The sequence below is a fragment of the Paramacrobiotus metropolitanus genome, unplaced genomic scaffold (genome assembly GCF_019649055.1).
Source record: "Paramacrobiotus metropolitanus isolate TYO unplaced genomic scaffold, Prichtersi_v1.0 Parri_scaffold0000002, whole genome shotgun sequence".
Taxonomy (NCBI): Eukaryota; Metazoa; Tardigrada; class Eutardigrada; order Parachela; family Macrobiotidae; genus Paramacrobiotus; species Paramacrobiotus metropolitanus.
The window spans coordinates 2857271-2871974 of record NW_026570222.1 but is presented as its reverse complement, the minus strand read 5'-3'; the positions used below and the strand labels follow the sequence as shown (position 1 = coordinate 2871974).

At 41.7% G+C, this 14704-nt stretch overlaps 4 protein-coding genes across 7 annotated transcripts; 2 read left to right on the top strand and 2 right to left on the bottom strand.

Moving 5' to 3' along the window:
* The first annotated feature begins 328 nt into the window (after positions 1-328).
* Positions 329-2263, top strand: LOC129583507 (uncharacterized). Of its 3 annotated transcripts, XM_055475320.1 has the most exons (4): positions 329-582; positions 824-989; positions 1522-1707; positions 1819-2263. In XM_055475320.1, exons 1-4 carry the CDS (start codon positions 580-582, stop codon positions 2091-2093), a joined length of 630 nt encoding a protein of 209 aa, XP_055331295.1. In that variant the 5' UTR covers positions 329-579; the 3' UTR covers positions 2094-2263. The 3 variants fall into 3 exon arrangements, with proteins under 3 accessions (XP_055331295.1, XP_055331286.1, XP_055331304.1); XM_055475311.1 differs by having other exon boundaries at positions 329-989; XM_055475329.1 differs by having other exon boundaries at positions 330-989; positions 1600-1707.
* Positions 2264-2635: 372 nt separating this feature from the next.
* Positions 2636-4105, top strand: LOC129583501 (uncharacterized). Its single transcript, XM_055475296.1, has 3 exons — positions 2636-3069; positions 3184-3450; positions 3541-4105. The coding sequence occupies exons 1-3, from the start codon at positions 2754-2756 to the stop codon at positions 3702-3704; spliced, it is 747 nt and encodes a 248-aa protein (XP_055331271.1). The 5' UTR covers positions 2636-2753; the 3' UTR covers positions 3705-4105.
* Positions 4093-7435, bottom strand: LOC129583490 (low choriolytic enzyme-like). Its single transcript, XM_055475286.1, has 6 exons — positions 7014-7435; positions 6671-6766; positions 6202-6337; positions 5653-5879; positions 4692-4922; positions 4093-4613 (listed from the first exon to the last, which is right to left on the bottom strand). Exons 1-6 carry the CDS (start codon positions 7090-7092, stop codon positions 4327-4329), a joined length of 1056 nt encoding a protein of 351 aa, XP_055331261.1. The 5' UTR covers positions 7093-7435; the 3' UTR covers positions 4093-4326.
* A 600-nt stretch (positions 7436-8035) lies between these two features.
* On the bottom strand, positions 8036-14515 carry LOC129585046 (trichohyalin-like). 2 transcript variants are annotated; one of them, XM_055477565.1, is made up of 15 exons: positions 14160-14515; positions 13853-14047; positions 13713-13792; positions 13537-13628; positions 13020-13217; positions 12808-12914; positions 12294-12483; positions 12025-12172; positions 11504-11793; positions 11157-11323; positions 10886-10970; positions 10319-10645; positions 8747-10242; positions 8422-8624; positions 8036-8324 (listed from the first exon to the last, which is right to left on the bottom strand). In XM_055477565.1, exons 1-15 carry the CDS (start codon positions 14380-14382, stop codon positions 8265-8267), a joined length of 3861 nt encoding a protein of 1286 aa, XP_055333540.1. In that variant the 5' UTR covers positions 14383-14515; the 3' UTR covers positions 8036-8264. The 2 variants fall into 2 exon arrangements, with proteins under 2 accessions (XP_055333540.1, XP_055333548.1); XM_055477573.1 differs by lacking the exon at positions 8036-8324 and having other exon boundaries at positions 8443-8584; positions 8675-10242.
* Positions 14516-14704: the final 189 nt, after the last annotated feature.

The following is a 14704-nucleotide window of genomic DNA, read 5'->3' as shown; positions in this document are numbered from 1 at the left end:
AAAAACATTAAAATCGACATTAATGGAAACATTTCACAACAGCCAATTAAAAACGTTAAATTTTTATATGGAATGTTTCTGGGACAGGCTTTTTAAACCATTTGTTCGCTAGTCGTTGCAAACGAAGAAGATCGACACGTGAACCTGTCTGCTTATGAATCGGAATCGTATGTTTTTAATTCGTAAACATGCGCGCCGGCGTCAACTCGAGATCGGTGAGTTTCATGGAACCATGCTGTCGCAAGATAATAAACATTCTTATTTTAAAAACTTGAAACAATTTATCCATTCACGAGCAATTGTTTATATAAGAAGAGTGCGCCTTTGAGTTGACACTTTCTTCTATGTAAGCGTGATTATTACGAAAACGAAACTGGATGCATAAGGATATAAACGACCTTCCCGTGCCTACATTTTACATTAGAACCATTGGAACCGCATTATGAAGTTCTACCGTTAAACGATTTAAAATTTCAAACCACTTCTGTTTTAAAATAAACTAGTATCTGCAGGACAGAAAGTGAGATTTTCATACTTATTCTATGGTGCAGAATTGTGGATAATAAATAGGTTTACCCTATGGTAAATAATCTGCGTAAAACGCGCGCTTAAGCGGCAAAATACGCGGCTGCTCAGTTGTTTTCCTGTCTTCTATCGATCCTAGAGTATGTGTTAATAAGCGGTAATCCACGTCAGACGCGCGTGAGAGGACACAAGTATATCATACCGTATTGCACTGCTTTAAGATCATACGAGTACATTAATTTTTATACAACGGTGTCGCATTCTGCTCTGTTACGATTTACCGACGTGGATGGGACAGGTTGGATCTTGTTTTGCTTCGAAAGGATCTTTGGATAGCTACAAGCTCGCTGGGTGTTTTAAAATGACGAACCGGATGAAACAAACGAAAGCTGCGGCATGTGTGGATCTATCAGAAAAACAGATTGCCGAATTCAGAGAATCGTTTGATCACTTCGATCGCAATGGTAACTACTAAAATCATAACACAAAACATTTCGGCGGTGAACAACAGCTGACGAACAAATGTGTTATACTGTTGGTACAGTACACTACTCGCAATGCTGGTACTGGTACCGGCATGATCGATGACTTTGGATTTTACTCTGTAGACTAAAATATTAATGACGTTCTTTGAATTTTATAGAAAACACTGGATACAATTCTTGATACCTGATAATAAAACTTGAAGCCTGATACTAAAGCTTGGTACTTTAAAAATTGTTTAATTTAAACTGGGCAATAAGTACTATTGCATTTACATGCTGAACCACCATATTTATGTACAAATATACCTGTATTGTATACGATATATTGTACATAATTGCAAGAATTTTATTTCTGTATTCGTATTCAGGCAATACTGCATACTGCCTGTTAAGGACTTCATTTTTGAAAATACGATGGCTTACTAATTCTTTTGCTTTTCGGTATACCTAAATTTATCATACGAATATGGATATGTGGATTAGCGTTTGTAGTGATTAACTGATTATATAGATGGGGTCGTTTTGTACGAGATCGCCAAATCTTTACCTGTATCATCGCTGTATGCAATCGTTTGGGTACGATTATTAGGAGATCGCTACATCACCATTCGGGAGTTGAAAGAAGTCGTGGAAAAACTTGGATTCCGACCAACAATAGAACAACTAAAAATATTTATGGCCGAAGCCGATGCAGACAGTATGGCTACAAATTAAATGACAAAATTTTGGAAATGATAATTCTTTGATTATTCAATTTGCTTTCTACATGCATTAAATCCATTGTAATCTTCATAATTCGGTTATACAGAGAACGGCAAAATTGACTTTGGCGAATTTTTGGGCGTCATGAGGAGCAAGATGGGAGAAATGTTGCACATGACGGAACTGGAGAGGGCATTCAAGGTGTTCGACTACAATGACGATGGTCGGATAAGTCGAGCTGAACTGCGAGGTGTTTTCAAAAGCCTGGAGCAGCATTTCACCGAGGAGCAAATTACAGAGATGATCAAAGTTGCCGACAAGAATGCCGATGGATATATTGACTTTGATGAATTTTCAGGGCTCGTTGATTCTTTTAGTTAAATATCGAATACATTATGGTAGAGATTTTAAAATACGAAATGAATATAAATTACGAAATGAAATCTCATTTCTCGTACAACTGCTATAGAAGCGAGCTGCTGCTGATTCGGCAGGTGGAAATAGTCATCGGTGATGCTGAAGACTTACTGTATTTGCCGAAAAGTTTTAATTCTTTTGCACGCCATGCTTCCGGTTGGAACTTAACAATAATTCAATAAATGCCGTAGCCTGCATACACGTATACAGAGTATATTGTGCTGCACCCGACAAAGAAGTCAACACTTTATTACATAGCTGGTACTTATTGCTGCTGTTCGCGGTTATTTGTGCACTGATTACATTCAAGCGGCAAAAAACGCATTCTAGATCTACCAAAAAAACATTCATTTTTTTCAACTTTAAATTCAACCCGGAACAGGGATACCTGTCGGCCGTTTATCAGGCTCATTGACCTTTCACACCGTACCGGCATCTTGTTCGTTTTTTTTACCATCAATAACAAGTTAAGCAGCGTTAGTGTGAATAATTGTTATTAATTTTGTAATCACGAGTACCAGTACTGCACTTTTGTATGCAACTAGTGCCCTTTAATAACGAAACTGCCATTAACTGCAACTCTGCCAGTAGGAGCACTATAGCGCAGTCTGTCATCTGCGAAAAATGATATCTTCAACGGGTGTTAGCGTAATATTTGCACGGATGTTGAAATACAATTTTCAGTTAAAATTGCCACTCATGATTTGCTTAATTATCGTCGGTGTTGCATCTCAAACTCCATCAACACCACCATTAACAACTGGGAGACCTTTATTGTTTCCCTTTTGCGATTTCACCACACAATCACCGGCTGATCAAGAAAACTGCAACCGGACAAACAGTTACACGCTTCCTAACGGACGTTTTGTGGATCAGTTCCGGAGATTCTGCCAGTGTGCGCTGGATAATACTGCCTTGCTGCAACTGATTTGCTCAGGAGGTAACGTTCATTCCCTGATATGAACGTTACCTGATATGAACGTTACCTAATTCTGTGATAACAGAAAACTGTTACCTGTCTTTATTGCGCTTTGCAACTGGTAATTTTTTATAGCACAAGATGTTTTCCAGCGGGCATGCAATGCCGATGGAACGTATAGATGTAACCAGTCTGTTTGGGTGCCCGGTGGTCGTATATGCTTAAATAGCGAAGGAATCTCCGGTCCCTTCAACTTTTCGTTACCAGAACAGCCGCCTTGTATTTACGGATTTTGCGGTCCAGCTTGCATTCGCTATTCCAAAGACACCAAGCAGTTTCAGAATATCGGCCAGTGTTCGTGTGAAGTGGCCAGAAAACAGGTCGTTGTATTGGATTCGAACTGTGAGTTTGATGATGATTTACCAATGTGTAATTTTACTAACAGGGTGTAATATAATTAAAATGCGTTGTACTTTTTTATATTCAATACAGCTGTTCCTGTGCGAAACGATAACTACGTGCCACAGTGCAAAGACGACGGCTCATGGCAGTCAAAGCAGACTGGTTATGGCGGGACATGGTGCGTTAATTCTGCCACTGGCGCTCCAACTGGACCGATTTCCTTTGACATGAATTATCCGCCTCCGTACTGTTAAGAAATCAGCACCGTACTATAAATACATGCTGTAACGTAATATAACTTGCCGATTCTGATCAAAATTTTTTTCCGATAGTGAATAAGGAGGCAAGATGACTAATGTTAACTCTTGGGTACGAGTACAGATATCACATGTACCTAAACCTGTTCTGTCACTTTCTACTTATACACGGCCTTAAAAGAAAAAATTCTTGTAAGTAGTACTTTGGAAAGGTCATAGTCTTTTAGAAGCGCATTATAAAATTTGGAAAGTTTTGAGGGCGTCGGTTATTTACATCTGTGAGCTTGACTACGCACTACTTTAATACTACACTTCGAACGACATTCAGTGGGAACTAATTTTCAATCCTACTCGTAACAATAAATATAAATAAATATTGCATCCATTCACGTATAACGAAGCTTTTAATGCAGGGACACTTTTGTAGTTGCAAAGCCAAATTAGTCAACTGCATCTCATTACGTTAAGTCCCACACCAGGTTCGGCAACCGCCGTTTCTAGTCAAACGCAAACGAAAATAAAGGTCATCATCGACTTCTGTTGCGTTGATGGTACTTATGATGGATGGTCGTAAATTATTAGTTCCTGAATAACCGTTATCTCACTCTTTTATGATTCGTCATGTTGATTTTTTTGGAAGTTTCTTTTTGAATCCAGAAATCTCCAGTGGCGGCTCATTAGCCGACGGCGGCTTCTGTGTGACATCCGGTGTGTCGGGATAATCTTCAGTCGGGCCAGCCGGAATATCCGGTTCGGGCTCTGTAGGAAACGCCTCCTCTGTTGTGGTTGGCACCGTCGGTTTGGCCGTGGTTGGGGCTTCCGTCGCAACTTCTGCTGTCGTTGCTTCCGTTGCTTCCGTTTCTTCGCTGGGAATTCGGCTAACTCCATCCAGATCTTCGCAATTCACTGAAAACTACCACTTTTAGCCTTTCTGTTATTTTGCCCTCAATATATAGGCAAACTAAGCCGGCAGTTGGTTCTTACTCGCTTCGCATTTGTTGGGATCGCAGTCATACATTTCGCTAATTTCTTTACAGTCGATTTCGCTCAAATGGTTTAATTTGGGAATGTACTTTGGCTCGTGCTTCACGATAAACGCCTCGGTTTTGGGTTTAGCGAACTCTTCCGGTTGGTTGTGCGTAATGGAGCAGTAATCATATGGATAAAAATTAACTTCACTTGTGCTTTCGTGAATGCGGTACGCTTCTTCGGGATCTGCAAATCATTGACGTTGACCATGCAGTATCGAATGATGATTTATACAAAAATTTAAAAATCTTTTATAAAATTAGGAGCTTGTAACTAAATGTCGATTTTAAGAGGTTCTGATTCAGTGAAGATATGATGTAACGTTACTGTTTGAGTGCTGATGAGGCGCACAACAGCGCGCGTAATGCAGTACGAAGTATGTTCGAAGAGTTTAGTCTTACAAGGAAAGCCTCGCGCATTCGCGCTCGGCACGTGTGTATTGGAAAGGTCAGGTTTGATTTTGGAAAGGTCAGGTTTGATTTATGGACTATTATTGCATTCGTCCGGCAGTTCAAAAATTGAATTACTAAAAAATCAACCCTTACCTAATTACTGTACTGACCAAAGTGTACTTAATTACAGGTCCATATCCATGGTTACAGTACCGTATGTACTTTTTACATACTGTGCTTCAGAATACTAAAATATTACACTAGCGTACTACACTAGCGTTTCGCCATACTTAAGACCAACTCCTAAAATTTTCTGACCAGAACGTTTTAAAAAAAATTAAAATTCAGGATAAGTTGGTCAGGAAAATATGGATTTTTTTCAGACTAAGCTTGACTAAAACTGACCACGCGTTGACGAATCCATAAAAACCAAAATTAATTACGTTTTGGACGGTAAGATTGTGTGAATATAAAGATAAGAGTTATATAAATTACATAGATAGGTATTCTCAGTCTTAACGTACCTTGAAGCATATTAGCGTGATTCACTTTAATATATTCATCCCGATCGGCCCGTTGGTGTTCATTCAATTTGCCCAAGGTGATCGCGAAAAACTTCATGATGGAATGTTTTGAACCGTCCTGGCAACCGGTGGGGCCATCTGTGACGAAGACTCGCTGTTCCTTAAGGCCTCGCTTCCGAGCGTCGGCGTAAAGACCAGGCCACGCGGAACACCGCGTAGCACGAGTTCTACAATGGTCAGAATTCCCCGATTCAGCGCAATATGCAAGATGCTCTGAATCATCGCTAATATAATCTAGGGCTGCAATTTACTTGTCTGCTGTCTTTTGTACATATGCGGAGTATGATGAAATATTATCTGGATAGTGAGATTATATATTATACGGTGTAGTACAACATGCAATTACAACAAACCCTTTTCCCTTCTAATCTTTAGTAATCTATTAAGAACCCAGAGCAGCAGTTTTAAATATGCTTTTCTGACTGTTTTTATAATGTACATCTATGATCTGTTTTAATGGCAGTACATATCAACTGAATTTTTATGTACCCATCTGGTTTTCTGTTCGTTATAAAGACTTTGTATTCTTTGACCGTTGATGGTACTTCCACAAAGGTCACACATCCTTTAACATCCGCGCTAACTTGTTTGGCTGAATCCCGAATCAGTTGCTTTACACTGGCAGCTGTTCAAACAGAAATATGCCACAGACAGTTCCAAAAGACATAAGTTTAGTAAAAACTCATGGTACGTAAAACAGGCACAGTACTCCTGGCGCACCTTATATTAATTCCAGAACTGGATGCTATTTAAATTAAACGAGAAGCTGCGATTGCGCCGTTTAAAAATCAGAATGCATTGACCGGTGTAATGGGGCATATGCTGATGTGTAATCCGAATGCTTACGTAATGAATTTGTTTGTTATGTAAGACTAGGCTTTTGCTAGAGTAACAACCTTCGCATTTGCGAGTTTTATGTTACGCTCGTTCGAAATTTGAATATCTGTTTTCGTCTTACGATAGCTCGCATCGATGTAATAAGGCACTCTTTTCCCCGGCCATTTCACCAGTTGTGGGTTGACATTCACAGATCGGCTTGCCATGGGAGGTAAGCCTACAAGACCGTTTATCAGAAATAACGTTTCTTAATCCGAAAATAAAACAGGCACTGTACTAACAGGCACTGGTTCTTAACAAAACAGAAACTATTTAAGAAAACTCAGCAAAAACGCAATTAAGTATTCTAGAAGAATTCTCTTGGTGAGATTTTAAGCACCAACCCATGAATAACTTTTGGCAGAAATCGATATGGTAAATAAATTTAATTCGTCTGCAGCATGTGAAAATACGTGGATCCATACCTGCACTACAACAGAATTTCAGGAAATTTAACAGGAAGATTATTACAGCTGGGATCAAAATATTTAATGAGAGTTCCATCCTCAATTATGTAAGTGGAATTTCCCTGGCTGTCCAAAATACCCTTTCAGACCGCACGGCAACCAGTATCAAACCTAAGCTTTTAGGCGCGGCTCATTAGCGGCAAAATTTTTGTATGACAGCCGGTTAGTCCAGATAAACTTCTGTCTGGCCAGCAGGAATACGTATTTCCGGTATTTCAGCTAAAATGCCCCTTATATGTATCTCATATATCAGCTGGGAAAGTCGTTTATGTTAAAATCAAATCTAAGGATATACTCGTAAGTGCGTGTGCTAATGTGCACAGTTAAGTACGGTGCTAAAGGTTGTATGTCACTATTTGAGTCAGATTTGTGTGGTTGGGGACTTGCAGTGCGGAGTTTAATTTTAAATACAGTAGAATAAAATTATGATCAGCCAGCGCTTCATGTCAGCGATTTTTTGGGCTATCGCCGATTTTCGATTTTGAAACAGCTTACGCATTCTGCAGTATAAAGGTGGAATTAACGACTGTCCTCTCGCCACGTGCACAGTAATACTAATACTTGTTCAGTAGTCGGAGACTCGGATTTCACTTGTCAGTCAAAAATCTTACTGCGGCGAAACTGCTTTAAATGGTCTTGGGTGTGGGCATTTTACAAGTGCCGGAATTTTACATTTCTCAGTCTGTAAGAAAAATTTGCGTAACCATGTTTTGTTCTGAAGCTGGCTAATTAGTGGCTATTCAGAAACGATGCAGGACATTGGCACATTACGCTTGTGGTGGTTACTATGTTTACAAAATCTGAATAAAAAACCGGAGATTTAGTAAAAATAAATACTCCTACATATTTTCCTTTGTAACGTAGTGAAATGTTTATATGATAAGATAATCACGTAGTTGTTCATACTTCAGCTAGTCTTTTTTTGCCAGGTACCGTATTCACGTAAATATGGTCGTAAAGCGTACAGATACATACACTCATTCCGGGTGCTGTTTTTTATTTCCAAAATTTCTAAGACCAGATAAAACTCACACACGTACCGACATACCATAACAAAAGCGAGCACAAGTAATCTAACAGAAAAAACGAGGAATTAAACACTAAAGCGCAAGCAAAAAAGTAAATAACCGAATCTAGGTTCAAGAGTACAAAGACAAGTCTTAGCTAAGACGAATATAACGTAAACATTCCAACAAAAGCCACAACCAATCACGACAGATTGAGTTTTTTCAGCCGTTTTCCTTGTTTTGGCAGTATGGAATACAACATCTGCAAATAAAATGAAATAAAATGCTAACATTTAGTAATTTGCTCGCCAAGGTACTTGTTACAACAAATTTGCCCAAATGCCATGCACCCAACCCACCTGCATAAGTTCACTTATACCGCGAAAGGCCTCCCACCAATCGTCAGTTGACCCAGCAATTTTTTTACCCGGTTGTTTTTCCTGATTAACTAATTGTCCTTTGGCTCGAAGACGTCGTTGAGACATTTTATACAATGTACGTGGATTCAAGCGAACAAACAGTCTGGAGAAGAAACTTTGATCAGCAACTTGATTCTTACACTCTGTAACGAGAAAAACATGCCCCGTCACCCACAGCACGCGAATTACTTACCAAGAAGGTTCTGTACACAAACAGTAAACAGTGATCAATCAATCGAAGCAGGTGATACATTTCCCAGATCACCTGCTTCAGCCGATGCGCTCTCCACTTCAATCGCATCCTTTTTGTCTCTTTTCCTGCGCTTCTTATGCTTCTTTCGTGGATCCCTTTCCTCTATATTTTCGCCATCACGGGGGCGCTTTTCTCTGGAGGACTTCTCCCTTTTCTTTGAGGATTTATGTCGCTCCCGTTTCTCACTGGATCGCTCTTTCTTTTCGCTTTCACCACTAATGCGGTCCAACTTCCGCCCAGAAAAATCGCCACTTGCACTCTTGATCTCCGTTTCCTCGTCGTCCAGTCGCGAGTACGAAGACACGGGTATATCTGAATCACGATCTTTCACTTTTCCCCTTTCGTCCGCTCGTCGGGAGGATCTGCTTTTATCCTTCTTGGACCTTGAGGGCTTCCGCGATTTTTCTTCATCCCCCTCCCGTCGATGGGAACGCCGTTCCCTGCTTTTCCCCTCGTCAAATTCCGAAGTCTTCGAATCCAGCCGTTTAAAAGCTCTCTCCTCTTTGTGATCCATCGATGGACTGCGTAGTCTCTTTTCGCGCGAAGACCGCATTGATTCGTCGCGTCTGGACCGCGAAGTCTTCTGCTTTCGATAATCACCGGCTTTATCTTTCCGCTCATCACCGTCGCGCGACTCTTGTAAACCATCTTCATCCTGGCGATTTCTTTCCCGTTTCACCCGCTCTCTCTCCACACCATCGCCTTCCCGGTGCTTCCGCCGAGCTTTCTTTTCTCCAACTTCACCACTCGGCCCCTCAATTCTTTCCTTCGATGCCTTGGCAGCCTTTTTCTCCTTTTTCGAACGAGATTTATGCGATCTCCTGTCTTCGGGGTAGCCTTTCGATGATTCTTCAACGCTTTCCCCATGACTTATACCCTCTCCTGCAGGTCTGATGGGACCACCTGTTCTCTCATCTTCCGGATCGTTCTCCCATTTCCCGAAGGCCTTCTTCTGGAGCTCTGCCATATCGACTGCTTCTTTGACAACCACAGGTGTGGCAGCTGTAGTCATCTGCCCTTTCATATTCTGCATTTCCTGTTGTTGTCGTTCCAGCTCCTTGGCCAACTGCTCCAACTGTTTTGCTCTCTGCTCCAGATCGCGTTCCCGCTTATCCTGTGCGCGTCGTTTTTCCTCTTCCTCCCGTTTTTCCCGACGACGACGTTGTTCCTCTTTTTTAAGCCGTTTCTCCTGCTCGCGAACCTCTTTTTCCTTTTTCTCGCGTTCTTCGCGATCTTTGCGAATAGCCTCCTCATCTGGAACCTTTTCCACAGTTTTTATAACGTCGGGTATTTTTGGTTCCTCCATGGTTGGCAGCTTCTCGCTCTTGACAGGGACTATTTCTATGTCCTTCTCCTTCGGCTCGGATACAACAGGTGACGGCTCTATCCGTTCATACCTTGGTTTCGATGGCGGGCTGACAGTTTTTTCTGACTTCGGCGTCTCGGTGTTGCGCTTATCCCGACGTGCTTCCTTTTCGGCCAAGCGATCATACTTGACGTCATCCGATCTATGTGAGAAAGAAAACTTCGGTTAAACAGCAGTGTCTTTGCAAAACCGTTGATCTTTCCATAATGAATCCCCACCTTTTTATTCGAATATCCTTTCGCATGCGCAAATCCTTCCGATCCGGTGACCGTGAATCGTTGCGGAAACGTTTTTCTCTAGAATGACGGCGTTCGGAACTTCGCCGATCCTCGGCATCGGACTTATAACTACCCTCCCGCTTCTTTCTATCATCTCGGCGATCTTTCCGGTCGTCGTACTTAGAATCATACGGCTTAATGTCACGGCGACGATCTTCTTCTTTATCCCTGCGATAATCATCCTTGTCTTTGTCACGCAGTTTATCGGTGCGAGTAGGTGAGTCGGAATCGTACGGCGACTGCACCGGAGCTTTCTGGTTCATGATTCTAATACAACAAAATTTCGGTCGTCAGAAAACCCTTTGTGCCAGAAATTATTATTATTACGCTTTTTCATAACGTAAATTTATAGTAATTCGATACAAAACAAAACCATTTTTTTACGTCACGTTTCTCATTATTCGTTACTAAACACGAGCATGATGCAAAAAGACTAACAATCAGATGACAAAGCCACCTGCAACTGAGTTGAGCCAGCGCTAACATTCCGTAAACAAATCCACTAACCTCGTAATACGCAGTGTCTGCCCAGAGGGAAGAATATTCGAAGGCGCAGTATTTCCAAATCGTAGCGATCGTTCATACATCTCCGCTGCAAAAACCATACCACAGTCAAAATATGTCGTCCTAACCGGCACACTCAGAAGTGAACAAATTCACGTCAACACATCGTTGTATAACGACAGCAATGCATTTCCGATCGTGATCCTTAAGTTTCTTATAGAAAGTTACTAAAGAAACGGCAGAGAACCACCACAATATGGTTGCCACAACGTACCAGTCTGTTGACCCGGAAACATAGGAAAACGATTCATATCCGGTGTTAATCCATATGGCATCCGATTACCCATTCCTCCACGCATTCCAAAGGCCGCTGAAGCAGCTGCAGACATTGGGTTACGAAACGCAGGGTTTAGGTAACCGAAACCTGCCCCATCGACAAACCTAAAAATTATTCAAATGCTTAATACATTCAAACAGACATGTTAAAAGTATTTTGAAACCAATGCCGAAATTTTTATGCTGTACATTCAATCAGTAACCATAATAGCCAATAATTTAAAAATAGCGTTGTGCCTGCTTTAAATACCATCATCAGAAGATCGCATCCGGAACGTGACTTACTGATTCATCCCCGGGAAGAAGTTCATCGGCGGCTGCCTACCAGCCATACGAGCATTAGCCGCTAAATAAGGTGCGAGACTGGCAGCAGCCTGAGGGTTAGCCGGGAAACTGCCTCTTCTGGCTTCCGTCGATGCCATCGCCTGCTGATTCTGAGGCTGCGCCGTTGTCTGTTGCGACTGCTGCTGCTGGTGGAACACGTTCGTAGGAATGTGTGGAGGGATTTTATGGGTAGTTGTAGAGATCAATGACCCAATGGGTTTGGCTTCTGAATGATTATCCGACGCAGCATTCTGAAATTAATCAAATATTAAAACGGCTGCAAGTACGGCATTGCTGAAACGTCCAAACAGAAAGAAAAGGTTTGCGTAAACGTCAGATACTGTCTATGCGAAGAGTTTTGCTGTCATGCCTCTATCCAGAACTTCGGTATCATCATCATTTCGGTTAGTCAAAGATGTCGTAACCAAGTTTCATCTTACAAAATACCTCCTACCCTAACAAAAATGCAGTCAACAACATACCCTCGAGGCAGCACTATGCATTTCCGGTTTCACGTTGACCGTTCGTCCCGGCTGATTTGTTCGAACAGGCGGCGGTGCGGTACTAACGGAATTTGTCAAAGGAGACTCTTTTGGAGTCGGTACAGGCTTTTCTTCCTTGGTGGTATTTCTACACAAAACAAAACACAAAGTCAATTTTTAAATCTCTTCCGTACTTCTTTAATCGTAATCCTAAACGAAAAAATGCAAAGTAACCATGACCAATGCAAGGTTTTGCACAATGCACATACATTTTATTTCCAACTGACTGTGGTGAGCCCTCCTTTTTCTTCTGTTGTCGCTTAATCTGCATTTCCCGTTCCCATTTTTCGACACGACTGCGCAGATAACCATTAGGTGAACACGCATCGGGCGCTAACTGAGCTCCACAACTCGGGCAGACACTTTCTCCTCCTTCGTCCATCAACGTAGTTCGGATGCCTGAAACATCACACGATGATGCTACACGACACTTTCCGAAATTTACATATTAAACCGATTTTGTCGAAACCGTTTCATCCGCATGACATTCATTCATCAAACGGACATCAAACATTTTCGAAAATTTGTTATATGCAGTTTAAAACGCCTACAGAATCAATTCCGATCATGTAGGAGCTGGACCGCAACAGTTTCCTATCTAATCAACCCAAACCGGACACATTCTCAGAAGATATTTCAAACAATGTTAAACGCCGAACAAAATCCCGACAGCTGAGGAAATATTAACGATAGCTACCTAATGGTGAAACTTTCGAAACTTACATGCATCGCAATAGTTGACACCGCAACAGGGCGCAATCACGGCATCCCGGAGAAGGTTTTTACAAATATTGCAACACAGATCCGGATCTATGTCTTCCCTTTCGTAACTACAGAAATTCAAACACCAATAGTTGAAACATGTATCGCAACGTTTGCTCAAACGCTTAAAGCGGTAATAATTTTCGCGAATGATAACCGTCCACTTGTTTTACCTGTCGTCCGGCACACTAGCATACGCCGTCGGATTCGTAGTGACAGTCGTGGGCGCCACGGTAGGGGCTCTCTGAGCATTCCGGCGTCCACCAGCTATAATTCCCACATCCTGAGTATTCGGACAAAACTTCGTATTGTGACTGCCAGCGATCTTGCAGTGCGAACAATAAACACTCTGTCGAGGTTTGGAAACATATCTGGAAAGGCAAACATTTCATAAAAAATACCAAAATCTGCGCTATTCCATTCAAATGCAGGATGTGACGTATATTTTAAAATATTAGCCCTATGAAATATTAGTGATCTCAAGTTCTCATCAAAAACATCGTGGGACCTTGAGTAAACCTGCGCTAGTACCACGAATCAAGCTATAAAAGAAAACGGTACACTATATCCCAAAAACAAAAAATATACTCGTAAATGACTGGGTGCTGATGATTCATATTTACAAACTTATATAGCAAGCGTTTCATGAGCCATAAAATAAACAGCGACAGCACTCCGTCATGCACTTACGCAGTGTGATCATAAAATAATAAACACTGATACATCATCGCGAATATCTTCTGCTCCTCTGTATATTCATCCATTTCCGAAATATCCGTACTCTACAAGAAGCAATGCCGTGTCAACTGTATGGCTGGAGGGAATGAACGAGGCACGGCACAAACATGCTGCGTCACATCACCCACCTCAGTAATCACACCAGGAAAACCCATTTTTTCAAATGTAGGGTCCTGTTGACCTTGATACTGATTATATGCACTATTACCTGTAATAAACCACAGAAAAATTATTACCGAAAATTCACTGAACATCCTTGTCAACTTACTATGATAATATGGTACATCACCAGGAGCAGTGACTGGTTTCTCGGCCACTTGCTTCTCCACAGGCGCTGCTTCTGCTGGCGCGGCCGCAGCGGGCTGTTTGGGTTCCTCAGGTCCTTCCGCTTCTGCACCAGCCAGTTTCCTGGCCACAGTTATCACAGTATCTTTGGGAATCTCTGCATCGTCCGATACATACACTACAAATGGCCGAAACGGTGAAAAAACCGTAAAATTCGAAACATGCTTTATTATCATATTATGTAACACGGCGAACCCAGCAGCAACACAGTTCAATATTGCTTGTCGTACCTTCCCCTGTAGCAGCGTTCTCCAGCGAGAGTTCCGACGGAGTCTGACTTTTATCGGGCCTTGAACTCTTCTGATCCAGCTTGTGTTTCTGGCTGATAAACTGCTTCAGTTCCCTGACACTGGTCGATGCTCCAGAAAAAGGGAATTTCTCGGTTTCCAGCGCATTTTTAAACTTAAAGTGTATGACCGCGTCCGTAGGTACCATTCTTTGCGATATTAACATGAGAGCGGAATATAACAAAACTTCCCGATATAACAAATTAATTACAGATGATCTTCCAATTACCAAGATCTCCACATGACAAGGAAGTACCCAACCTGAAAGACTATCGTAACGTATAAATCTAGAAAACAGTTCGTTCGTACGAAATGATAATCGTCACAGCAGACGGCAGCGCAGTGCACGCAAGTGCAGAAGGACGATGAGATCAGACGAGTCACTGAATCGAATGAACTGAACCACCTATGTGTTGAAATCCAACCAATCGCCATCACTTCGCACATATTTTGTCGTAATCGGTATTCATTTTCTTGTCCGCAAAATT

Bases quoted from the DNA above. Each gene is read 5' to 3' on its own strand.
- LOC129585046 (XM_055477565.1), bottom strand. From the start codon at position 14,382: ATGTTAATATCGCAAAGAATGGTACCTACGGACGCGGTCATACACTTT. The intron at 11,794-12,024 runs GTATGTTGTTGA...GATTAATTTCAG, and splicing joins TGCATAGTGCTGCCTCGAGG to AATGCTGCGTCGGATAATCA. The intron at 8,625-8,746 runs GTGATCTGGGAA...TTCTCGTTACAG, and splicing joins GAGCGCATCGGCTGAAGCAG to AGTGTAAGAATCAAGTTGCT.
- LOC129583507 (XM_055475311.1), top strand. From the start codon at position 815: ATGGGACAGGTTGGATCTTGTTTTGCTTCGAAAGGATCTTTGGATAGC. The intron at 990-1,521 runs GTAACTACTAAA...CTGATTATATAG, and splicing joins TGATCACTTCGATCGCAATG to ATGGGGTCGTTTTGTACGAG. The intron at 1,708-1,818 runs GTATGGCTACAA...TCGGTTATACAG, and splicing joins GGCCGAAGCCGATGCAGACA to AGAACGGCAAAATTGACTTT.
- LOC129583501 (XM_055475296.1), top strand. From the start codon at position 2,754: ATGATATCTTCAACGGGTGTTAGCGTAATATTTGCACGGATGTTGAAA. The intron at 3,070-3,183 runs GTAACGTTCATT...AATTTTTTATAG, and splicing joins GCAACTGATTTGCTCAGGAG to CACAAGATGTTTTCCAGCGG. The intron at 3,451-3,540 runs GTGAGTTTGATG...TATTCAATACAG, and splicing joins CGTTGTATTGGATTCGAACT to CTGTTCCTGTGCGAAACGAT.
- LOC129583490 (XM_055475286.1), bottom strand. From the start codon at position 7,092: ATGGAACTCTCATTAAATATTTTGATCCCAGCTGTAATAATCTTCCTG. The intron at 6,767-7,013 runs GTATGGATCCAC...ACGGTCTTGTAG, and splicing joins GAAATTCTGTTGTAGTGCAG to GCTTACCTCCCATGGCAAGC. The intron at 4,614-4,691 runs GTAAGAACCAAC...GGTAGTTTTCAG, and splicing joins TCCCAACAAATGCGAAGCGA to TGAATTGCGAAGATCTGGAT.